We start from the raw sequence: 25935 nt of genomic DNA, 5'->3' as shown, positions 1-25935 counted from the left end.
TATATTTTAATCCCCAGAAAGCAAGGCCCAGTATTTGAGTTTCTATCTGGGCAGCACTAGAGGGTTCATTTGACCAGTTCATGCACACTTTTATTCTCCTCCTCCCTGCCCTTTGTGTTTGTTTTTTTTTTTTTTTTTTAATTTACCCTTCTTTTTCCCACTGTATTTGTAAAAGTGAGAAGACACATCACAGTCAACCAAAGGTCACCCACCTTTCTGCCCCCAGGAGGCCGGGGTTTGCCCTTTTGAAACAGAAGCATGAGAGGCAAAGCAAACTAAAACAAGTAGCTGTGGATTAGACCGGTTTTGATTGCACTGATGAAAGAGTTCAAAAACTTTATTGACCTATAACCTGATTAGAATATGCCAGATGAGAACCAAATATTGTACAGAAAGTTGTACAGAATTTTTTTTTACATAGAAAACTTTACATATCTGTACCATATACATTTTGTCCATCTGAAAAAAATTTCTACATCCATTGTAATACAGAATGCTTGACAATCTCATCTGTTAACCATCAGAGCACAATTCACAGTATGAATACATTTCCAATAAATTTAACCATCCCCAAACCATGCCAGATTTGTTACTTGAATATATTCAACATTAAATTCTGTACATAAGAGTGAAATCTACATCAAACAAAAAACATCTGACAGCAGACACAACCTAGACTTGTTTGCAGTGATTCAAGTTCCAGTCCTTGAAGGATCATCATTTCAATGGCTCGTTTTAATATTTAAAAGCCCTAAAACAAGTATATTACAGGTAGTTATGTCAGTCGTGATATTTCTACCGCTGTTCTTGACAAAAGTCGGCAACACTAACTTCTGGGCTACAATGAAACAAAGCAAAACAAAACAACAAAAAAAGAGGAAGAAAACTCACAACCCCCAAAAAAACCAAACCCAAACTTCTAGTGCATTTGGTAAACGAGTAAGAGTTATGGGCTTTCAGCAAATCAATATTACAGAAATAAAACAATTCCGGAAGAACTGTATAGTGTTAAAGAGTTTATATTACAGACCTGCATCTCTGTACATTTTCACAGAAGGATGATTACCAATGTCTCAGACAGCCTGAGTGTGCAAAAATCTTAGAATATCAGACATAGTTGCTAAATATCTTTTACCATGAACAATAATCTCAATTTTCTTTTCACTATAAACATTTTATCCTTCAAAATACAGCTCTCCTGAGTTGTACTTCTCGCAGAAGCTCAAACCTTTACATATATATGTTTCTTTGGGTACATTTTACTTTCACACCCGCCATAAACATCTGTTGCTATACTGCTGTCTAGGACAGTAAAGGATACTGCAGCCCATGCTGACAAGGGGACTGTGCTAAAAACTGGCCTTGTGCTCAGCACGAGCCAGGGAAGAGAAACCGATAGAGATAATCCGTCAGGAAATAAAGGGACTGGAGTGTTGCAAGCCTTAATTACAGTTGTAAGCGTCTGTACCGTTAACCCTTGGATACATGTTGCCACACAAAGAAATCATTTTTATGGATATCCAGACAGAATGGCTCAGCTACCTGGTCCTTGTATTTAGCTGAGGAATATAAACTTTTAAACAGAGTGTCACTATCTGCTACTGCTTGCTTATTCCAGACTCTTGTTCTGGTGGTTGGGATATTTGGAAAACCACACCAATCCGCAGGAAAAACCTCCGTAAAACAGCTCGAAGCTCAGGAATAAGGTCAAACTGCATGATTTCACACAACAGAGGATAGTAGAACGATGCATGGGCTTTGAACTGCAGAGAAAACAAACAGAAGAAATTACTCTATTATACATCAATACATCTCGGAAGATACATTGCAAGATATGAATTTTAAATACTTCTCCAAATCACGGTGAGAAACCCACAATGTGACAAGCAGAAATGTCTTTATAACTGAAGTTAGCAGTGCTAGAATAAGGCTATGACAGCTGTGACATACTCTGACAGATGCTCACTAGCTACACACAGCTCCTTACTAATGCTTATTCTCCAAAAGGAAATATTTTTCTATTACCAGTTTTTTACTGTAGTTGGTCCCTTTCACTTAAATATTTCAGCCAGGTTTTGTTAAAAACAGAGAGAGATCTAAATATGGATTTATTTATTGCAGAATTGCTTTGGAGAAGGTCAAGGTGATGTACATGTAGCACTGGAGTCAGAAACAGAGGTTAATTCTTTGAATCACTAATCCTATTCTTCAGCAGGAGAGGGGTAGAAGCAACTTAACACACAGTTCTAAAGGATTCCAGCATCTTTCAACTTCTCTAAGACACGTTTTATTTTATCACTCACTGCACCTTCACGCTGAATTATTACTGTCAGTATCTGTCAGATGCAGTTTGAATGTACATTCCCTCAACAAAGGAGTGTCTACAGAGCAGCAGGAGCTTTTAAAGTCAAGTCTATAACTGTGTGTGAAGAACTGGCCTAGAACTACGTCTTACCTGTAAATGTTATCTGAAACACCATTCCAAACAGTTACTTACCCTTTCATCACTTATCTTCAGCACTTTAGTCAAAAATAAGAGTAAAAGATTAGTCCAGGCTTCCCGATGACTTTCTGATGTAAGAGTCAGGAAATAACTCAGAGCCTCACTGCAGACACTAGAGAGAACACAAACAAAAATTAGTAACTCATATTTCATTCAAAGCTCTACTGCAGAGAAGGAGCTCTGGCTTTGTAACTCATGGCAGTAGAACCCTGGTGTAGAAGAGCATTTTTTAATGAAAGCTTTTTACTCTAAGCCTGATTAGTTACAGAAGGCAGTGATCTTGTTCAACTTAAACCCAAAGTCCTAGTACTTCAGCAAAAAATAAGCTGATAAAACGTTATTATGCTGTTTGTGCATGTATTTGAAGTGCATCAAGTGTTCTCTGAGAGGTATTAAAATCCACATGACAAATGCTATGTAGACTTTAAGAACATGTCTCATGCTGATGTAACCAGGTAGTTTTCAGCTCTGCTTCCTGGTCTGTGAACCTTAAAGTCTTTGCCTTAAGTGTTACTGTCATAGTTTTAAGCCCTCTCTTATTCCAACATTTGCTTCAAAAACTCTGTAAACAGAAACCATTCAGGTGAATCTTAGTATTCAAAGTAATGAATAAGCAAAAAGCCAAAAGCCTCTCTATGTGCAACACAAAGCTGCTCAACCCCAGCGTCTATTTCTGCAGATGAGAAGTGTCAATTCCCTAAAATACCTGAGGTTACTGAAACAAAAAATCCCAGCGTTTAGGTGACAGTTGCCTTCCTTTTTAAAGAGGAGCTGTAACAAGCCCCCACCTACCCACATGATACAAAAAAGGTGACAAACCCTTTGTTCTCTCCAGCAAAACGTGTAATGAGAACAAAAAGCAGAGACAGCATCAGTAGCTGGAGGCACAGCACCCTCCACAGCACATAAAAATTCTTAGTGTTAGCTGTGACCACCACCGCGCACATTAGCTCTAGGAAATTTGCCTCAAACAGAGAAGGTGTATCCTTTTAAATAAAAAAACTCCTTTAACATCAGAAACAACATCAACAGGTTCAGCTACATGGACCTTACTTTAACAGTCTATGCTGGACTTCCTCCCACGCACTGGTACGGCTTTCGTCCATGTACATACGGAACAGGATGCGCAACCCACAGGCCAGGCTGCTCGTCTCCTGCTTCAGGAGGTTAGGCTTGGATTTGCCTTTGAAACCTAGACAAATTCCAAGCATCCATTTAGATTTTTGGTTCAACTGACATTCTCCCTAACAGTCCCCCACTTCTAAGCATTTTCTGCACGTAGACAGTTATAGAAGAACGACCCTGGGTAATTAATTTCTCATGACATTAAGTACAGTGGAGCACTGCTACAAATGAACCTATTTATATATGCCACAATTGTGTTTGGCACCCATTTGTACATAAGCTTCCAATTAGCTGTGAAACCTGTGTTTGTGCCTGCAAGCGTGCGACTCACATTGGCAGCTGTAACTTAGTGAAACCTTAAATTTTAGGAAACCAGGAAGATATCTGCACCTGCACAGATGAGGTCTCCTTCCCTTAAGAATCCCAAGGTCATAAAGCTAAAGTCTGATACTCAATTTTTACATTCAGCTTCTAAGTAGTTTTGACTTTAAAAGCACAGTAGCACCCTGTCACTAAGTATTTCCCCAGGATGACTGACTCACCTGCTTTCCAGAGAGCAGTTCTCTGTTCATTGTTTGAATTAAATGCTTTAGCAAATCTGTGAGATTCCAACAGACAATCCAGAAGTTTGAAAAGCTGCTGTGATGTCAGAAAACGATACATCCCTTGATCTTGTGTATCCACGTGGACATCAAAGTCTACAGCATCTCTCTATTAAAAAATAAAAAAAAGGAAAAAACCCAAGGATTTCAAGTAAAAATTCATAACTGTGTTCAGCAAGCTCTTGTGATAACTCAATCCTACCCTGCTGCCCTGGCACAGCAAAAGCAATTTAATGCAAGTTGGAGAAGATCTCAAGTGCATCTAAAAACTGTAAATTAGCAGACACTGTAAGAATTTATGAAACTTTATCCACCAGAGGAAAAGCTGTTAAAAAGAGAGAAACTTATCTGTTCTACTTACTTGTGCTGCTGCTAGATTCTCTGCATCCTCTTTTTTGCTAGTTGCTGGGAAGAACACAATGTTGTCGATCGTCTGAATGAGTTCCAGCTGTACAACGCATTTGATCAAAAGAGCAGCAAATAATTTCTGTTCTGGAAATTCTTTAAAGGAAAGAAAAAGAAAACTACTTGTTAACTAGGGAACTGCAATACTTTTTTCTTTTTTTGAGCTATTTTGAGGGTAAGTTGAAGAACAGTTTGACTTCAAGTATATTCATAAAACAAACCTGGAATCCACCAGTCTCGAACCACTAAAACCAGAACTTATGATCATGTTAACAACTGGCACATCTTAAAAAAATATTTCCTGAAGTCATCTGTGATATATTGGACAAATATTCAATGTTATCTAAAAATCACCAAAATGAGTGACTTGGATCTTAGTATCAGTGCAATAGCAAGAACCTGAGGCTGAGGCTGTCACAGGCAGGAGGCTTAGGACAGTACATTGTTTGCTTGCACTTGTGGGAAGTACTAATAGCACCACAGTCACGAGCATTTAAGCACTAACATGTAACTTTGCACAAGTTATCTTGAGGGTTTCATATATTCTCTTCAAATCACAGACAGGATTTTATAGCTACATTCTACAGCTGTATTTTCAACTACAGCTTCTGTTGCATTTTGCACTGAAAAATCTTTGCTCCTAAGACAAAAAAAATTATTACTCATTTACATAGCATTGTAAGGAGAACACTATTTTTAATATTTTGCTTTTGGTAAAAAGTCTGCAAGTTAGCAGCTGAACTCTTGATTTTTAAAACACAGGTCAAAAGTGTGGACCCACAGGAATCCAATAGAGTTCTGAAACACTATAGGATGACAAAAATGCAAACAAGGATTTTCTCCTTGTCATGTTTCTACAGATATCAAACATCTGCAAAATACTACTCTTAAAAGAGATAAAATGCCAAGTCACTACAAAGCACGCACTTGGTGTTGGCCGGGTTTTACTTGTTTCTTCACCTACTGTGGCCCCTGTGCTGGGCTGATATGGGCGTCCATCTGAAGGTCTAGGCTGAATGGAATCATGAATATCTACTGACTTCTGTGAGATTGTATCCTGAAAACAAAGCCAAAAAAAAAAAAAAGAAATTAACTTACAAAAAACTTTGGCAAGCAATTGTCAATAGTGCTGTGCTCTTCACAGCTTAAGATATTTGCTGTTTCAACACTGCACTTTTGTTCACTTTGGTCTTATTTGATATTATCATTCATGAAAGACGCATGAAAAAGATGACCTAATAAGAAAGATTTGAAAATTTAACAAGCAACAAATATTTAATTACACATAAAAGTTAATGTATTTTGCAGATAGGTCTTTGTATTCCACTCAACCATTTAGTGTGTCAGCCAACAGTTTGGCTTTTACCAGGTGACGTGTATGAGGTTTGCTGCAAGGCTGCCCCTATGAGGTTGTGAGCTATGCTGGTGATGGTACATGCTGTTGACAGGGTCTCCCATGCCAGACAGGTCAAAACCATAGGGTCAGATATAATATGTCCATGGGCAGGATGGGCTCTAGTGCCTTCTGGCAATCATCCTAAGAGAAGGACAATTCTAATTTCTAAATCCGGGCAGATGGAGCTCGTCAGCCCTTAAGGCCATCCATCTAAGAGAAGGTCACTCTAATCAAACCTACGTCCTGAGGATCTCACTGCCACCGTCCAAGCTCGCTCGGCCCTGGCAGATGAACCTCAGGATTAAAGGGTGGGCTCAGTTCCGTGCACACTGTGTCTCACCTAAAAAATCCACTGCGCAGGCTCTGTGGAGCCTGTTCTACAGTGAAAAAACCCCTCAAGACCTTCTGTGAGAAACTGTTTTCCTTTATAACTGGTGAAAAACGTGAACGCACAGCTCTTAAATGACAAGTCCAAGCAATATGAAGTATCATGAGACTTTCATCTTTACTTGTCTTTACTCCCTTGAGTGTTCTGAACCATAAGCTCCTAACACGTCTGTGGATGATACAGGAATTTACCACAGTGAAATGATGGAGGAGAATACATTTAGAATCATAGAATCACAAAAATACTCTAATTTAAAATTCTTTTGCCAGAGAGCTGCTTCAGCAGACTTCTGCAACGTGTTCTAATTCTCCCTCTTACTGTGTTACCTTGTGAACTAGAACTCAGTGACTTTAGAAGAGAAATTGTTGAAGCTTTGTTTTATTTTTTAATAAATATCTTCCTTCTTGACAAGTTGAATGTAAAGTATTAAAATTAATACCTATTGTTTTCATTTCAGAAAGCATTCATTGAAAGAGGGAAATGTAATTAATAACAAAATATGCTATCATTAACTGCAAAGCACATATCTATACACAGACATATATGGTGACCAGTGACAGGACTCAAGGGAATGGCCTGATGTTGTGTCAGAGGAGGCTTAGGTTGAATATCAAAAAAAGGTTCTTCACCCAGAGGGTGGTTGGGCACTGGAACAGGCTCCCCAGTGGAGTGGTCACAGCACCAAGCCTGACAAGAGTTCAAGAAGCATTTAGATGATACTCTCAGGCATGTGGTGTGACTCTTGGGGATGGTCCTGTGCAGGGACAGGAGTTGGACTTGATGACCATTGTTGGTCCCTTCCAACTGAGATATAGATATATATCTATATATCTATATCTATATAAAATAATGTCCTACTCAATAACCCAGCATTTCTATTGGCACTTGTTCCATAAGTGCCACTGAAGACTACACATTAATACCCTTGATTGTGCTGTTAGCAAGACTTAAATCTACACATATAGTTCCTATAAGGAATGTATCGACTTCTTATAAACCAAGGATTTCATCACTACTAAGTATAAATATATATTTTAATAAATATCATGTCTATACATAGCAAAACACTCCATCATATTTGAACTACCTAAAGAAAAATGAGACGAAATTATCTAAAGCCTGCAAAAAATCTATCCTACCAAAAAGATCCAAAGTATTTCTCCTTTAATACTATTTGTTCTATAAGTTCTGTTAATTTTGAAGTTGCAAAGTGTTTTTTACACTGAAGATGAAAAAAATTTTTGAAAACATTCATGTTAAAGCTATTTCAAAGAGAAAAGATTCTTCAATTTACTCAAGACTAAGACATTTAATATATCTGCCATATATGCATGCTATCATTGACATAAATGGATCAAAAATGTAGCCAATGTTTAGATCAAACATTTTACACATCAAACCACTATAAATGAGTCATACATAATATAGCATGAATGTACAATACCTATACAATGAGAACTGGCCATCACAAACATTTACACTCCGTTTCAATTAAATTATGGTAACACTCCATAAAGACAAATGGAGGGAGTCGGTCTTTCTTGGTAGAGCTCATTTGGGACCATTATCCTTGAACAACTGTTATCAAATGCTTCATTAATCTATGAGGAACTTTATGCAGCAATCTTGTGGGAATTTCAAAAGACAAACTAATTCTCAGCAGTAGTAAAGTAGCTACAGGGCTGTCAACCTGTAGGTAAATCCAAATTACACCTCAGTTTATTCAATCAGTGCTAAGCAATCTCATGGTTATATAGATTTTCTATTTTAAACACTGACGTTTAAGTTCTTATTACCAGAGAAAATCTGAAGGAAAAAAAAAAAAAGAAGTCAATCTGTCATTCTATCCCCCTTTACCCTTTTCTCATCTTGCCAATGTATCAAAATGAAAGAAAAAACATGACCCAAAACAGGAAACAACTCAAAGCCTAAATACAGTATTAGAGAAACTATGAGACACAGAACATGACCTAAAACAAACATAAGTAACTACCTAAAGCCAACTTCTGGAAGCTATGTCTACTGCAAACAAATATGTACTTCTTTATCAATTAATTCCTTGTTATTTTAAAGCACTAAATAGAACTCTAGCTGGAAAAAAAGTTTTCAAGTAAATCATAATTGAAAAATGTATATTTTGAACTTATTCTTCATCACAACACAATGATACCCAGCTCTTGCAATCTTTAAGTATTTATTTCAGCAGCTTACCAGTTTTTCTTTTGCATCAGAGGGAGAGCCAGAGCCAAACTCCCCTGCAACAGGTCGCCAAGTCAGCAGCCTTTAAAACACAAAATCAATACCAAATTTACTAAGTTTGAAGTACAAATCAGAACCAACACTCTAAAAAGTCCACTTCAACATGGTAGGGCTTTTGTTTCTATTAATTTAATTAATGGAAGCTAAACATTAAAAGAGTATGATATAGATACTTCCATAAATTAATAAACTAATTTCAGTTCTAAGTACACACATTTTTCTTTCACACAAATTGAAAAATATAAGTATTGTGGTTTTTGAACATCAATGTTTCTGCCAGATACTTTGGATGGACAACTGGATTATGCAGAGGTGAAGTAATTTTTCTCAGAAATAGTGGATTTAGTTTAAGGCAGTGTTGTAGTGCCATTAGTGGGCTCTGTTCTCCCACTCTGCCTTAAGCTTTACCTAGAATAAGGAATTAATCTACCCCAGAACAAATCTGTATGAATATCTGGAAATGTTTTGCATCCTCTGTGTGGGGTATGTTCCAGCACTGTGTTTCCATTTTCACTTAGGATTTATTGCTGTTACATGGTATCAAGTCACTGACAATACTGATCATTCTCTGCTGATTTCCTATAGATGTTGCTGTCTTGAAAATCTTCACCTTAAGCACTAAAAAATTTCTACATTGATTGTAACCTATTGAGGCTGTCTGTGCTTGCCAAGAATTGAGGGAAACTGGATTAAACAACTTAAGTGGTCCCATTATCTCTTTTTCTTCAAATCTATCACTACAAAGTAAAATTAAAGTTATTTGTCATCATTAAGATCTCAAACTATTTAGTTTCAGTCTGTGTGAGGTAGCGCATGATGGAAGAGCCTTTTCTCACTGTGTTAAGGTTCCTAAATTAATGTATCACTGATCTCCAGACAACTAAAGATCAGATAACTAGAAAGACAAACTGGAGATAAGGAAATATAAAATATTGAGGCATGTAATGAGACAACAAATAAAGCAGAACAGAGAACTGAACTGATTCTTGAAAGCTACAAGGACACAAATTGAGGTCTTGGAATAATGAGCCGTTATGAGCCAGTAGAGGCCAGATCATCATAATTTGTGCAAGGAATCAATTCTAACTCTTGAATTTCTTGAGGACAAGAGGGCATTCAGGATGGCTGTCTCAGCACCAGCAAGTCAAGACTTGCTCTCATGAAGCTTCAGAAAGTTTTCATCAACAAAATTTAGAAACAGAACTTAAACAAAAATAAAAAAAAACCCATTAAAATAAGCTAACAAACTATGGGCTGGATGAGCAAACAGTGAGGTGGATCAAAAACTGGCTGAACAGCCTAGAAGCTAAGAGGATGGTGACAAGGGGCATAAAATCTAGTCGGAGTCCAGTGGTACATCCCAGGGAGCCATAGTGAGTCCAGTTCCGTTCAATATCTTAATGAATGATCTGGGTGATGGGGCAGAGCAGACTTCAGCAAGTTTGCTGAAGAAACAAAAGTAGGAGGAGTGGCTGATATATCAGAGGGCCATGATGCATCCAGATGGATCTGAACAGGCTGGAGAAATGGGCTGATGGGAACCTTGTGCAGTTCAACAGGGGTGAAGTGTAAAGTTCTTCATTTGGGGAGGAACAACCCCATGCACCAGGACATGTTGGGAGCTGCCCAAATGGAAAGCAGCATAACAGAGAAAGCCCTGGAGATCCCGGTGGACATCAGGTTGGACATGAGTCAGTAGTGTGCCCTTGCTGCAAAGAAAGAAAATGGTATCCTGGGTTACATGAGGAGAGGGAGGGGATCCTGCCCCTCTGCTCAGCACTGTGTCCAGTCCTGGGTTCCCAGTATAAGAGACATGGACCTACTGGGGAAGGTCCAGAAAAAGGCCACAAAGGTGGTGAAGGGACTGGAGCATGTCTCCTATAAGGAAAGGCTGAGAGAGCTGGGACTGTCGAGGCTGGTGAAAAGAAGGCTCAGGGCATCTCAACAACATATATAAATATCTGAAAGGACAGAGTAAAGAAGACAGAGCCAGGCTTTTTCCAGTGATTTGCAGTGCCAAGACCAGAGGCAATGGTACAAACTGAAACACAGAAGGTTCCATATGAACATCAGGGAACACTTTCACTGTGACTGTGACCAAGCACTGGCACAGGTTGCCAAAAACAGCTGTGGGACTTCACTTCTTGGAGATATCCAAAAGCCAGAATACGATCCAGGGAAAACTGCTCTGGGTGGCCATGCCTTAGCACAGGGGTTGGATCAGACAACCTCCAGAGCCCCTTCCAAATTTAGCCATTCTGTGTCATTCTGTACTAGTACCTTCAGCTATCAACACCTCAATGATTCTGTAGAAGCTTGGCAGCAGTACAGTTTGTGGTTTTCTAGTGAGTGATCCTTGCTGGAATTGGTAGCTGAGTAAATATTCCAGTACCACATTTTCAAAACAAGGAAATAATATGTTCATCCCTCTTTGCAAGAAAGTAACTTGCCAAGAACCAGCAGAGGCTGATACTGATACTGCAACTAAGAACTCCCGCAGCCAATGTTGCAGCTCTTAAATTGAATAAGTTAGTTACACAATACTTGGGAGATGTTTTATATGAATGCTAATAAAGAACATATGTTACCCTATCTGATCACAGTTATAAGAACCTCTGCCAGAAGATACTTTACACTCCAGAGATTCGTAGCATCTGACTATTTCAAGACAATTAGCAATTAAAGCACTTGCCCAGAAAGTTTTCATATATACCACTGTGAGACTTGTCCTCTTCAATTCAACATTAACTATTGTGTTACTTCTGCATATGGGTAAACAAAGCTAAAAGCATCATTTGCCTTCTTCTCTAAGCACTGAGGCAGCCTTCACAAAAAGCTGGGTATTAAAACTGCATTGTCAAAAAAAAAGTAATAAAAAATTAAGGCTGGGAGGGCAGGAAAAGCTCTGTTGCAAAAATAAAAGGAAAAGCTTTGTTGCAAAAATAAGGCTAATAAAGGGACTAAGAAATACAAATATGGGATTTCAGCCAAACCAGGAGTCACAGAAAAAGAACTAGATCCCAAAAAAAGAGAGGAAAAAAAAAGAAGTATCCTCCTAGGACTCAGAAAGAGAAGGAAAAAAAGATGAGTACAAAGTCTCCATTAAAATTACAAATACCTGCATATTGTTTGGTTTTAATTAAATATGGTCAAAGTGAAAAGACACTTTTGAGCAGTTTTTTGTCACTCAACAATTGCTGGTGTACTTTCACCACGGAAAAGGAGATGAATTACATACACTCAAGGGATTACTCTCATATAAAATATAAGTAAGATTTACTCTACCCTGAAAAAGCTGGGAACCTCCAAGAAATTAAAGAAGGAATAATATAATGAAGTTCTCAAAAGAAGGCACAGAAAGATGAAAAAAGGAGATGAGAAGACTGGAAATCTATGGAAGGAGTCAGATATTCTGCCAGGAAAAATAACATATTTGAAAAGCAGAAGAGCCATAATCAAAGGGAATAATGCACATATTTCAAATCAGATATAACCAAAGGCAAGAAGAGTATTTTGAATGTGTCTAAATATTAAGATATCCAAAATGCTGCTGCAGAAAGGTTTCTAATATTCAACTATAAGAAAAATAAGTTTTGATTGTGTGCTGAAATCAAAGCAAATATTCTGCTAGTGACTATTTACTTCAAAATCTTTTCAAGTATGGGACACAGTAATCTAGGGCTAATTCAACTGGACTTTTACATCCAGAGATTTGGTTTCAAATTTTATCTCTGGCAGTTACCAAAATGCAGAAAAAATATCCTGCTAGCTCCCGAGTGTTTCAGCTTTATTTCAGTATTATTTTTGGATGGAATTAATTCATACCTACTCACATAAAAAAAGTAGGTGAGGTAGTGACAGATTTTATCTGTTAATGAATGAATCTGTTTTGGATTTTTTCCGTTAATGAAGCTCTCTTTGAGTGCTATCTGATACACAACTCTAAAATTAAGGAAAGACTGACATGCAGAAGGCTCCTTTTGCTTCAGTTTTCTTCAAGCCTGAACTAGGTCCCAGAAGCAAAGGCCATGAACTAGCTGACAGACACAGAACAAATAATAACATCAGATATGAAAACAAGTAGTGTTTCATCTCAGTGTTGGTAGCACAGGGGAAAAAACCCCTCAACTTTGGCATAATGCTGGACATGATTTTTTGTTACTCTGCCCTCCGATGCATATGTATAAGATAATCCTCTGAATGGGGAAGCCTTGTTTCAAGAAGCTTCACATTAGTTATAACATGAAGGGAAAGAGTTACTAATTATGCAAGATCATTTTCATAAAAAGATTAGGATTCACAAACATATGATGGAAGTTAACCATCAACCACAGAGACTTAGATCTGTAAGACTTGAAGTATTTTAGTATTTTGTGGACGTAAGACTTGATATGCATGCAGGTAACCGGAGAACTAAGCCTTAGCTAAAACACTGAGGGAACTTTAATTGGAAACCGGAAATGCTACAAGGCACTGTAAAAATTCACAGCCTGGTGAGAAATACACACAGGGAGCAGGTCTCCTGCCTCACATATCAAAGGCCTGACGCATGTGCAGATGCCCACTAGGCTGCTCTTGTACTGTTTTTATTTTCTCTTCTTATCTCCCTTCCCCCAAGTCGGTGGGAAAGGAAGCTTTGAAGTTTGACACAGCCTGCAGGTATCTTCCTTCACAGAAAATTCATCTGTTTCAGCAAGAACAGCCCGAGGGAAAGACAGAATGTTACAGTTCCCACGCTACTTCTCCTAGACTTAAACCTTCCAGGTGCAGAAGGTCTCTTGAGTGAAGAAAATCCTTAAACAGCTCCCCCTTCCTCCTCACCCAAAAATCTTCTGTTTGTCACACCTGCATCCCCACAGTGGAAAAAGCTTCACATGTAATTACAAACAGCAAAGTCTGCCTATCAATAGCATTATTCTATTACAAAAAAGAAAATAACAAAAAAAATCAGACAGTACTTCTCAAAAAAAATCCAACATTGTCAAATTGAATCAAGTTACATTTTGAGGGTCATTGGTTTTTCCACTCATCTCCTATATAGCATTTTAGGTTTTAACAGTTTGTCATTTATAATACAAAAGTATACCTAGCACCTAACTTATCATTATGTTCCAAGAAAGTCTGTTTCTCTTTAGTCCAAACATAACAGGTTTTTGTTCACCCCATCTATGAGACATCTGAGAATTTGAAATCGGTAAGTAATTTAGTTGAACTATTTTAGAAAATATAAATATTAGCAGTTGTCTTACGCGTGAGGGATTGTAGTTTTGAAAATATCCAGCATGCAAGTGCAAGTTTTATCCCAGATTTCTAGGGTAAACTTTTCACCATTTAGGATGACAACATTCTCCAAACAGTTTGTACCAGATCGTGCCAGTTGTTCATTGTCTGTAAAAGACAAGCAGTGTATTTGTTTATTCACATTCAACACAGTAAAATGTTAACATTGTTTTAACATAATCTGGTACAGTCCTACCTTGCTGCACACACCAGTACAGCTGTGCAAATATATCATCCAGAAGAACATCACTAAGTACTTCTAAATACTGTGTGAATACATCACATATTGCATAAAGTGCATGGTTACAAGTAGTTGTCATCCATTCTGCTTTCTAGGAGTGGAAAAAAAGAAGAGTTACAACTTTAAGGTGACACTTCAGGATACACACATAGATGGATACATGTATTTACCTAATTTGAATTGCTTACTAGTGACATGCAATCTGTTTCTGTATCTCAAACCCCTCAAAACTTGGAGCCCCAACTTTTGCTTTGCTAACTAGCATGTTTTAAAAAACTACAGAAACAGAGTTTCTACAAAACTACAAACAACTGTCTCAGTGTTTTTAATGAGATCAACGATTTAACACCACATCAAAGCTGTGTTTAAGTATTTTCCAGAGAATAAAAACTTGGAAAGTGAGACATGTCCTTCCATAAACAGCTAGACAAGGCTTCCCAAACAATCAACAATTTTGGTCAAACCTCTAATATTAATAATTTACACCTAATTTCCATCTTTAGGTCCATTTCTGTTCAATTCTTTGTCAGAACAGTACCTCATTCTGGTTTGGCAGGTCAAAAGAGTCCAGTGAAAGCACAGTGCTGTTTGGGGGGATTTTCTGTTTGTTTTTGTGTTGGTTATGGGGGTTTCTTTTCTTCTGTTTTGTTTTTTTTTTTCCTTAGGTATCAAAAATTTTTGAACTACCAGAACTTATTTCTTCTAATTGTGACTTCACTGCTGATTACAAGTCTTGCTTCATTGAGCATGTTGTGTGTTTCAGATTCCACACATCACATGTAAAAGCTACAGTTCTTATAACACTACAAGTATTTCATTTTATGCTATTCCTCTGTTGTTCGTAGTGTAAACTACTAGGCCTTTCACACATTAAAAAAATGAAAAAAGTGACAACACCTGCCAACAGAATGCCATTAAAACAAAAAAAGGCTACTAAAATCATATAGAGGTCAATCACTCAAGTTTTGAGGTTTGCCTAACGTTACTTGATAAATCTATATTACAGGTTTTCTGCTGTAAATATAGTTTTCATGTAAACTATATTTTCCCACTTTTTTCACCTCAGTCTGCTGTTCTGGCAGTTTCATGTTGTCAAATATCCTGAAGACAATTCGAAACAAATCTTGCCACCAGTGTTTTTCATAAGTATGGCCGTAGGTCTTCATTATTTCAAACATTACTGTTAAGCCCCTGAAATGAAGAAAGAAAAACATATACTAAGAGTTACAGAAACACAACATGTGTGATACCAAATATGTCCAACTGCAGCAACAATAACAAACTCAAATACTGTTGAGAACATTATACCTGGATCTGATGTGGATCAGGCACACTAGTACACAAAAATTAAGTAGAAAATCACCTTGTAAAAAAAAGCACTTTATAGTTACAGGCAACAGCCAGAGAACTGTGGTAATTTAAAACTGAAGTAGGAAAACAACTTTGTTACCAGGGATCACAAGAACAAACAAACAAATATTTCCAAAAAGGAACAAGTATTAACCTTCACCAGCTATGAAGGAAGTCCATATGCACAGCTCACATGTAGATGTGCAAATTCAGAGTTATTTGTATACAACCTCTCATATTTGGTATCTGAACTGCAACTGAATATACTTTAGAAGGGAAGAGCCATATTCAAGGAAAATAAGCAGGTTTTATACAAGATCAGGGTACAGCTTTGATTTTTCAACTGTTTCTGCAATCTTCAACCAGCGAATGAATCTAGTATAAACCCAGTCTTAAAATCCCCAAACTAAGTATGATGGGCAAGACACACAACGCAATCACAGCTACTTAACTTCGTTATTGATTATAACAGAAAAATGTCATATGTAAAGAACACAGACAAAATGTCTGCATTCGAGCATCCATTTAAAAGGTGTTTAGTGTTTCCAAAGTGATATCACCCAAATTTAAATATATAAATCATTTTATGATGGTTACATTTAGTAGAAGAGTTGTTTCTATTTTAAAAGTGTAAACTAAGCCTTTTAAAATTTGAATTACAAATACTGATTGTTACCTGGTTCTTACATCTAATTTGCATCTATTGATGATACAGGACAACTCGAAGAGAATTGGGAACCACCCTCGCACCCACACTCTGTCTTCGGGAGCTACATTCATATCATCACTTGTGTATTCCTTGAATGCCTTTAGAAGAAAACACAGGGTTATAGAGAGTCATAGGAGTTAGATTCTTCAAAATAAAACACAATCTGGACTGTAAATAACAATCTCTGCTGTACTAGCATCACATCATGACACTTCAGGTGAGCTGACAATCAAAATACTACTGAGAAGACAAAGTGTTTTGCAAAGTACTGCTTAGTATATTAAGAAGAATAAACTTATAAACAAGATTATACATTCGATTATTAGTTTTTGCTTGTAATTCAGTGTGAGTCTCTTGCTGTCATTTTCATAGAGATAGCACTGAAAGTGAGGATCTATCATAATATTTTAAGGATATCAAGCATTTTTGCTTGTGCCATTATCCATTCTTCACAACATTTCTCAGTAGATAGAGATCCTGAGATACGTTGATTTCCAGCAGCTCTCAGGAACGCCAGTCACCAGTTGAACTGGGTGCATGGGGATGGGCAAAGGGGAATGAAAGAAGAAAAAGAAATTGCTGATACTTTCAAAGCCCGTGGCATTTTATACTCCTATTGTTTCTGAATAAAGTATATTTCTCATTAATCCATGAAACTTGAAGGGAAGCCAAGAAGTTTAGCGCAAGTATTTTTTCTTTATAAAAGCACTATTGACTAAAGCACTTACAATTTAGTTAATACAGAATATACCTGAGGTCTGTCAGATACATATTTTGCACAGTGGCGGATGAGGCGGATCGCTTCCATACTGGTATCTGGAAATGCTGCATTGCAGGCAAATTCAGACAAGCACTTTACTGCATCCTGGAAAGAATCTATGGTTGCTGGGAAGTGTTTTTCAAACACGATTGCTGAGAGAAAAGTGTGAACAGAAGAAAAAAAAAAAGTCATGCTTTAAAATCTATTAATTCTAATATGAACTGACTGTAACAGAAGCCATGAGAGACCAGTTCATCAACTGGTGCTGTCGAATGCTTGAGTAGTAAGAAAAACTAAAGAAAAAACCCCAGAAGAATGGTCTAACAAGAAAAAAAAAAAAATCACCTGGAGGGCATTCCATTTTGACAGTAAATAAGTGTTTAAAATAAGATAGCATCTAGACTAAAGAAGGGCAATTTAACAGTTAAGCAAGACCAGAGCGATAGGCTTAGTGTTTAACACTGGTCTGCGTGACCAGACCTTAAGAGGGTTACACGAAGCATGGAGTTACATCTACTAATGGACATCCCCCTCTGCAACATGTTGCCTGGTTTTGAAATAGATACTTTTCAGGATAAAAAAATGCCTCATCAAAGCTGAAAAAGTTTTAGGAACTTGCAGAGGTTGAGACAGAATGAAGAGATCCCTTATAGTCCTTAAAGCCTGTGATTTAGATTAGAGTGGGAAGGAAAAAAAAATTAAAATCATCATAGTGCCATGTAGCTCAGCACTTTCTCTGAAACAGGGCCATGCACAAACACAATTCAGAAACATGGAAAAAGACAGGCAAACAACATAATACTGAAATGAGTACACTTCTTTTTTTCCTGGAGGGAAAAACATAACATTCTTCACTTAAATGAAAATCTACACACTACGTAAAATTATCTAAGGTCTGACTTGTTTTACTACAGAACGCTACAAACATATATTTTTTAAAAGGCATAAAGACAGACAGATAACTATAATCTTATTGAATGACTTTGGTAAGTATTTTGCCAGAGGACTGGTTGAAAAGTGTAGATTGGTTCTACAACATGAAGCAGGCTTTGCTACGCAGACTGTGGAGTCAACAGACAAACAAAGCTTTTCAGGCTCGGGAGTGACACACACTTCCATGACGTCTGAATATCGGTCATACTCACTGACAATGTGCCCTGTAGTCTGGAATGCCAGTTCCACTATACTTTCATCCTGATCTGAGGCTGCCAGATGAAATACTGAAAAAATGTTCTTCCAGCCAGAACGAATGTTAGCAGCCTGGGAATTTACCATCTGTGCAATACACCGTACAACCATGTCTCGAATAGTAGGAGACCTAAATCAAGATAATAAATAATATTTTTTAAACTACATTACATAATCAATTAGAATAGCATAATTTTTTAACTATTGATTTTAATAAAAAGTAATTTGAAACATTAATTGCAAAAGTCGATGCTTGCAATCCCAGGCAATTCAGTTAATTGTATGTTATTACCTATTTCTCTTCATGATATGTTCAAATGGTCTTAGGAAGTCCTTCTGGAATCGGAAATTAGCAAGTTCTCCTTTTTCCAAGAACTTCATTGACAATTGCCTTAATGAATCTACTGCAAAAATAGCTACATCTTCATTGGGATTGCAGCCAACCTGAGAAGGTAGAATAGCAATGCATGGTAAGCTTACACCAGAATTCTTACAGATTCAGCATGAGCTGCCTATACAGTTGATAATGGAGAACTAAACAGTGCTGGAAAATTAACAAAATTACACAGCAGCCAGTTCCATAAACCACATTGATAATGGAATTCAATAATCCCTAACCAGCTCCAGCTATTTTCTACATTAATTAACCTGGCATTTAAAACTTTCTAAAAATAAGCAAGCTGTCTGGAAAGACTTCAATAGCTGTATTAAAAATGCATATCTACCATTCACCTGATAAACAATCCATTTAGACTTGAATAGAAAACATCATCTTATCCCAAGCTTCATAAAACACCCACAAAACTTCTAACACAAAACTAATGGCAGCCAGGTCATGATAAATAACAATGTATACTTGTGTTTTTACACATTTATTATATCATGTACCTCTGTCGCCTTTTCAGCTTTACAATTTTTGTTGGTTTAAGGTACTTACACGGAAGGACGATAAAACCAGTATAATTCAGATAAGCATGTGCTTTTCCAACAAATCTCAAAATAAAATTAATTTGTATCAATAACTGGAGTATGCAGTAGAATCATTAACAGGGATACCTTATTAAAATGATCGCCAATAACTTCCCAGATCCTAGACCACTGTAACCTTATCCGTCCCATGTTGTAGTAAGAAATCTCCACTATCTTCTGCAGACTAAACATTCGAGGGTGGGTAGCAGACAGCAGCTCATCCATAGATACAGCACAAAGCCAGCGAACAAAATCCACTGTTAAACAACCACAGATTTTAATGCAGTATTTTTCCAAGGTTTAGTTTACAGGAGTGGGTGGGGTGGGGAAGAGATAAAACCTACCAATAGCATTTCCATCCAACCTCGTAGATCCCGTAAATATTCTGCAAAATGCAGTTAAAGACATTGTTACAATTTCTTAAAAAAAAAAAGCATCTATTAAACATGTATTCCAAGTTTGGTTTTGGTTTTTTTGTTGGTTCCCCCCCCCCAGTATATAGACATCCTCGGATTACTTTTATTTATTATAAAAGAGTTAGTAATTGTGGAGAAATACTGATGAATACTGTCAGTAGTTTTTATTATCCCTGCCCAAATATAGAAGCCAAGCTTCTCCAGAGCGCACAATTCCCATCTGCCATGACAAGTAGATACCTGAAACACTTCCCATTATGAAGCAGGGAGAGACACTGCAAACCTAAAGAGCTATTATGTTTGACATTAAGCTTCCACTTCACTGACTGTGATTTTACTACAAGGTAACCTTCAATGAACTGATACCGATCTTGCTGCCTATGTTCAATCACAGAAATGTTTGTAAGCCTTCAAAATGATACCTCTTCATCAATTTTGACAACCATTAAGAAAATGATGTGTTCTGATTTCTTATATGCTGAGCAAGCAGGGACCATTAACACTCCAGTCTCATCAGTACTTCATGATATAAACAAGGAATGTTCATGATATATATTATGTCTGGCCAAATCCAGTAAAATAAATGTGATTCATAAAAAGGAAGACTGGAATAATAATTTTGGTCGTTTCAGACAACATCTACATAAACTAGAGGAAAGTAGGGAGTCAGTAATTATATTTAGGAGAGAAAGGGTCTGTCAATAATGCCCTCTGTACTAAGGCAAAATGAGATTTGCTATCTGTTACTATATACAGTAAATCAAGATTCACCAGACACTACAGCAGTCTCCATTCTGCAACTCTACTGCAGTAATTTTTTTAAGTAAAAAGGTTTCTTGCCTAATCTTTGCTGTGCTCCTGCTTGCAAAAATACCTATGATCCATAAAAAAAGGGAAAGCCCCCATCCAAAACCAAAAAGCACTTTAGTACTGTAGTATCGAGTTTTTTCAAATAAATTAATAAATTAATAATGTCCCATTCTTAGCATAGATGATTTAAATAGTGCTTAAAAAGCTTGAGGTCACAACAACAAATTCAATACAATACAATACCTGTCTACAGCAACGACAACACTTTGGGAGCTAGTTTCTCCAATGGATTCCTGAATACTTGCTATCTGCTTCCAATCCACGTTTCCACCAACTACAGTGAACAAAAATTGAAAAACAGGTAAGTGATAACACAGAAAGAGCTGGGAAGAAAAAGGAAGAAAAGTTGTGCCAATACCAGTATAATTAAATATATTTTTAATTCACAAAAAAGAGAAGGATATTATTAATTTCCCTTGCACGATCTGGGCATCTCAGTGGACAGTTGCATGTTGGTCTAAGTCCTAATTAACTGGATTCTCTATCAATGTACAAACTATATTAATCTGAGAAAATTATCCATGTTTGGAGCAATTGTATGAACAGATAAAAGTGAAAAAAATTAAAAACCACAAAAAGCATCTTTTTTTCTCCTTCTTTCAATGAACCTTAGGTAATTTTGCTACTGAAAATATTCAACAAATGACAGAGAATACCACACGGAGAAACTTTTCACATTTTACTAGCATCGAGTAAATCCATCTTGATAGGTTTTATTTTAGATTATTCATGGAGAAGAGCTTCCACCAAAACTCCACCTTTAAGCTACATCTCAAGTACAGCAAAATTATCACAATAGTGAGAAAAATCTGTAAATAAAAATAGCAGTTATTTATTTTGGAGGCTAGAAACTGTAATCTACATCTGGGAAATCTCATATTAAGAAACTGCTAATAGCGAGCAAAATTCTGAAATTTCTGGTAAACTCTAAACTTGCCTCAAATTGTCATCGCAAAAAGAGAGGAATCTTGCACCATTCTGGCTAATTCCACATCCCCTGCATTTAGGTTTTTTCCCCCTTAGGTATCCTATCAGAAAGATAAGGGAGAACAGAAGACCTAAAGAAAGCCAGCCATTCTGTTCTCAGAGCTTTGCAGAGACAAGAAGTTCTCCTATTTCAGACTGCCTCCCAAAAGTCTGCTTCCGAGTCTCACTGTGCTCCACCCACACTCGAAGGTGGCTGGAGATGACCGTAAGACAAATCTATATAACCTGATCCATCTGAAGTATTTTTCTAAGGCATTAATGGACCAAACATTTGGTACATACATACATACACTAGAATTTCAGGAACTTATAATACTGTTGGGTTTGATCAAGGCTTCTCTTGTAAGCACACAAGCTGCCAATATCAATTAGCTTGAGGCTTGGTAAGAGTCAGCTAAGAAACATATCAAATGAGCAGCTGGTGAAGTGAATTTGAAGGGCTATCTCGAAGAAGTCAGGTAACAGTAACCAACTCAGCCAGTTCCACATGACAATTCCTTGTTATTGCAGTATTTACCATCACTGCTGGAAAACCTAAGCAGATAGCAGACTTTTATTCCAACAGTTATGAATCTCTTTCAATGAAACCTAAAGAGTCACCTATATAACTCTGCTTTACAAAAAACCGATTCCTCAGATTCCCCTTGTCCAAAGAGGATTTCTGGTCACCTAAGAGGTACACTTTGGCTACGACCTACTCACTGCAGCAGGTTTTGACTTCCAACTTTACGAACAGAAACTGGAATAGAAGAAACCTGAATTTGACAATTACAACTAAAAGTAAGACAACATTCCTACCAAAGAGGCAAAGGAATAGATATTTATTCTTTTACTTTTCCAACCCACATGCTTGTGATGCTTTAAATGCCCAAGTAAAACAAAAAAAGGGCCACCGCAGGAAGATAATGCAAGAGATGAAGACATAGAAATGCAGATGCCTGAAGAGCCACACCTGAATCCTGGTTGAGGAAATAAACGAGCAAAGGAGCTTTTGGGGTTGGTTCTGTTGCTTTTTGGAGTGAATGCTGCTGTTTATCCATGTTTGAGTTTGCAAGCAGGCTTGAAAGATGGAGCTTCTGTGTCACCAGACTGAAACTTCACTGACTCTAATTAAACTCTAATTATTTTCCTGTAAAATGTGTCTGTATATATGGACGTATGCACTATGTGTTCTTCCAAGGAATTTAGGTTTATAGAAAGGTCGTTTGCAACCCGTAGTTCCAAAGGATACTTTGGAGTGATCACAGAAAATTAAACTATCTGCAAAACACAATTTACAGAAAGGAGTGGAAAAAACCAAAACAGTTGAAAAAATGTTCTAATAGCCCCGAAGTGCAAGAAAACCAAATTCCTATAAGTTAGGTATTTTCCTAAAAGATTGAAGCAATATTATTAAAAAAAAAAAAAGGAAAAAATGGTTAAGTTTCCATATGTGCACTGTAATAAGCATTCCAGAAATTCAATTCAGAGAGAAACACTTCATGCATTTGGGCATAAACTATTTTCCTTAAAAATGTAGTTGATGGCAGTAAAAAGTCTTTATGAGCTGGATTTACACCAATGATAGCAAATATGATTTAGAGACACCTGACTACAGTTTACATTCTTGAGCTATTAGGACTTAAAAGCTTTAGAGGCCAATCACTTCAGTGTAGAGAAACTGCCGGCATTTGGAAACAGTGAAGTTGGATAGGTCATTGGGGAACACTAAACTGGAGGATGCATATTAGAAGGGCAGAAGAAGCTCAGTATATGAGATGTTGGCAGACTCATTAATTTCCAGGCATAAGTTTTCCCTTCATCAGCTCTTGGCAAGGTGAGTACACAGAGGCTGGCCAAAGGAAAGCAGAAGGGAAAGAAAAAGACTGACTGCAGAAGAAAAACTGTCTGAGGAGAAAACAAAGCTGGATGATTAGGACTAATCTGGGAGCTAAGATGGGGGAAAACAGGAAAATAATCATTACTACTAAAAAAAAGTTACACAAAAAATAGAGGGAAGACAAGGTTTTTGCCTGGCTGTGGGTGAAGTTTAGAAAGGCAGGAGATATTGAGTATCACAAAAACTGAAACTTTTTAGCAGTCAGATACATTTATACATATACACTTTGATGCTTCTAGAGTTTCCTAATACGCTACACCTGTATATATATGTAACTGTGTTCCCTTTTTAAAAAACAAACAAACAACAACCCCGCAAGAAAACCCCACTGTTTTGAAGATAATTTAAGGTAAGACCGCTATATATTTTAATAGAATAATAAACATCTCATTTATGGAGTAAATTTTGGTGCTCAGGTCAACCTAAAAAAGGCACTTACTCAGCACCAAAGTAACCAAGAGAGGAAAGAAATGGCAGCTCAGAATTTAAGCTAAATTAATCTCCCACTTGGTTTGAATTCTACATATTTCTCACAAAGCTTCACAACAGATGCTTAACCTACACATACTAACTTGCTTGTTTGGTAAAATACTTGGCGCACCAACGCTGCAATATTATTAAATCTGGTCGTACCATATGTGAGCCGTTCTAAGTTGGTCAGCTGTATTTTAATAGAAATTAATAACATAAAATCTTAAATTTCCTACTCTCCCACCCTGGCAATAATATTTAACAGAGCAAACCAAATATTCCAGAAATTGGAACAGATCTATTAAAAGCCTAGGAGTTTTATGAGGACTATTTTATGGTCTTCTGTCTGAACCTCCCAGTCAACAAGAATGAACACAAAGGACAAACCTGAACAGCTGTGAACAAAGTCAGTTAAATGAAATACTTCATATCTGCATTACTTACCCAGTCCCAGCCCCACAAATTCATCGGGTGTCTGATCCTTTGTTCCAGTAAAAGAACCTTCCCTGCCACGCACTGTCCCTGAGATGTAGCGAGGTTTTACTCCAGTTCCTATTAACTGTGCCAGTTCAAGCTGACTGATGCATTTCAGAATCTATTCCAGAGAATAACGAAGTTGTTTATCAACAAAAAGCAGTTTTAAATAGTAAAAAATAGATAAATAAAAATCTTCAAAAGAAAAAAATTCTCAACACTCAAGGTCAGAAAAGTTATTTCTGTTCTTGTCTAAAATGAATATTAATTTAGAGATGTTTTGCTACTTTAATTGGCTGCATAATATATGCACAAAAGTATATACTTGGTACTTATCTGAAAACCACTGTATTTATGCACGAACAAGTACACCGCTGTGGTCAAAAATCAGTAAACACGCTGTCTTACAGTTTAAATACAAATGACTTTTACCTCATGCCAGGAATTTCCTAAATAGTTTCCATCTGTATGAGCCACCGTGATGAGAGTTTTAATGGTGTCAATATTCTTCTGCTTCATTTCAGTAATACCAGAACTCACTGTAAGTAACGTAAATCTTGCTAATGCTTGAACATAGGCATCTCTTTCAAGCTGGAAATGGGAGGGAAAAACCCAAAATTCTCGTAAGTATTTTTTCTGTTTCTTCATCTTAGTACAGTCTGTGTGGTTTCATCAACTATACCATTTACCTTTCTCTTCCTAGAACTGAATTTCTGAAGCACAGTGAAAATATCTTATGTTCTTGTATAGTAAGCTGTGGGATAAAAATCAGGTTCCTTCTGTTCATGAAGTGTAACGTCTGACAGCACAGAACACATAGGTTGTTGTTAGGTTTCTGGTTTGGTCTTTTTGGGGGGCTTTTTTGGAAAATAGGATGCTGTTTCAAAATAAATGTGGCTACTTAGCTTAGCTTTTAATATTCTTGTACAATACTCAGACCTACTCTGAAAATGCTGCCCTAGCAGACACACTATAGTTGCAGGATTTTTTTGTCAACAGAGTCTACGTAATGTATCTAAAAGGCACGTTTTGCCAATTCCACAGAACTGCTCAAAATGTATTTGACTTAATCCACATTGTTTGGAGCACCTCAGAATCTTCTGAGGTAAGCATCACAGGCAAGTAAACAGCAAGTGACCATAATCTAGACAGATGAAATCTATCTCACAAAAGAAAAAAGGTTCTGCGTGTAGTTACCCAATTTTTATGATGTCCTATAAACAACAAAGGAAACTCTTCAGATCTTATATGAACCAACTAAAACAGTGAAAAGGGGATTACAGTTGAGCTCACATGTGCATTTTACTCTCCTGTTGTGTATAAGTGAAATGTACACCAGATAAACAAATGACAATTACAAAATACATTTAACTGCTTGGATATTTAGGGCTGTTTCCAAGTTAAAAAATAATCGAGAATATAAACCAACCAAATATAAAATATTAAAAAAAAAATATCCCAGGAAGAATGCTTATTTCCCAGAGGAAACATGAACACCACAACAGCGGGCAATGATAGAAGGGATGGATTATCACAGATCCACACAACGTGTCTGCCATGTTCAAATCCAACTACTACTGCAGGGTAGGCTGGCAAAGGCACAGCAAATGATGTCTAAGCACAGAAAAATGGAAATTTCAAAGAAAGCATACTCAGCAATGAA

General features: G+C 37.0%; 1 protein-coding gene across 2 annotated transcripts in view; it reads right to left on the bottom strand.

The window, feature by feature from the left end:
- Positions 1-319: 319 nt before the first annotated feature.
- ARFGEF1 (ADP ribosylation factor guanine nucleotide exchange factor 1) overlaps positions 320-25935 on the bottom strand; it is a 98689-nt gene continuing 73073 nt past the window's right edge. For both annotated transcript variants that reach the window (XM_064651363.1, XM_064651369.1), the window contains 19 exons: positions 24705-24863; positions 24243-24393; positions 20645-20735; positions 19520-19560; positions 19263-19432; positions 18499-18650; positions 18164-18336; positions 17010-17170; positions 16226-16356; positions 15261-15390; positions 14155-14290; positions 13928-14066; positions 8631-8700; positions 5563-5692; positions 4592-4731; positions 4171-4339; positions 3557-3695; positions 2498-2615; positions 320-1763 (listed from right to left, as the gene is read on the bottom strand). In XM_064651363.1, coding sequence (XP_064507433.1) covers positions 1599-1763; positions 2498-2615; positions 3557-3695; positions 4171-4339; positions 4592-4731; positions 5563-5692; positions 8631-8700; positions 13928-14066; positions 14155-14290; positions 15261-15390; positions 16226-16356; positions 17010-17170; positions 18164-18336; positions 18499-18650; positions 19263-19432; positions 19520-19560; positions 20645-20735; positions 24243-24393; positions 24705-24863 — 2565 coding nt within the window. In that variant the 3' untranslated portion in view covers positions 320-1598. The remainder of the gene's footprint in view (positions 1764-2497; positions 2616-3556; positions 3696-4170; positions 4340-4591; positions 4732-5562; positions 5693-8630; positions 8701-13927; positions 14067-14154; positions 14291-15260; positions 15391-16225; positions 16357-17009; positions 17171-18163; positions 18337-18498; positions 18651-19262; positions 19433-19519; positions 19561-20644; positions 20736-24242; positions 24394-24704; positions 24864-25935) is intronic.

The sequence above is a fragment of the Pseudopipra pipra genome, chromosome 1 (assembly GCF_036250125.1).
Source record: "Pseudopipra pipra isolate bDixPip1 chromosome 1, bDixPip1.hap1, whole genome shotgun sequence".
Lineage (NCBI taxonomy): Eukaryota > Metazoa > Chordata > Aves > Passeriformes > Pipridae > Pseudopipra > Pseudopipra pipra.
This window is presented reverse-complemented; position numbering and strand designations above follow the sequence as displayed.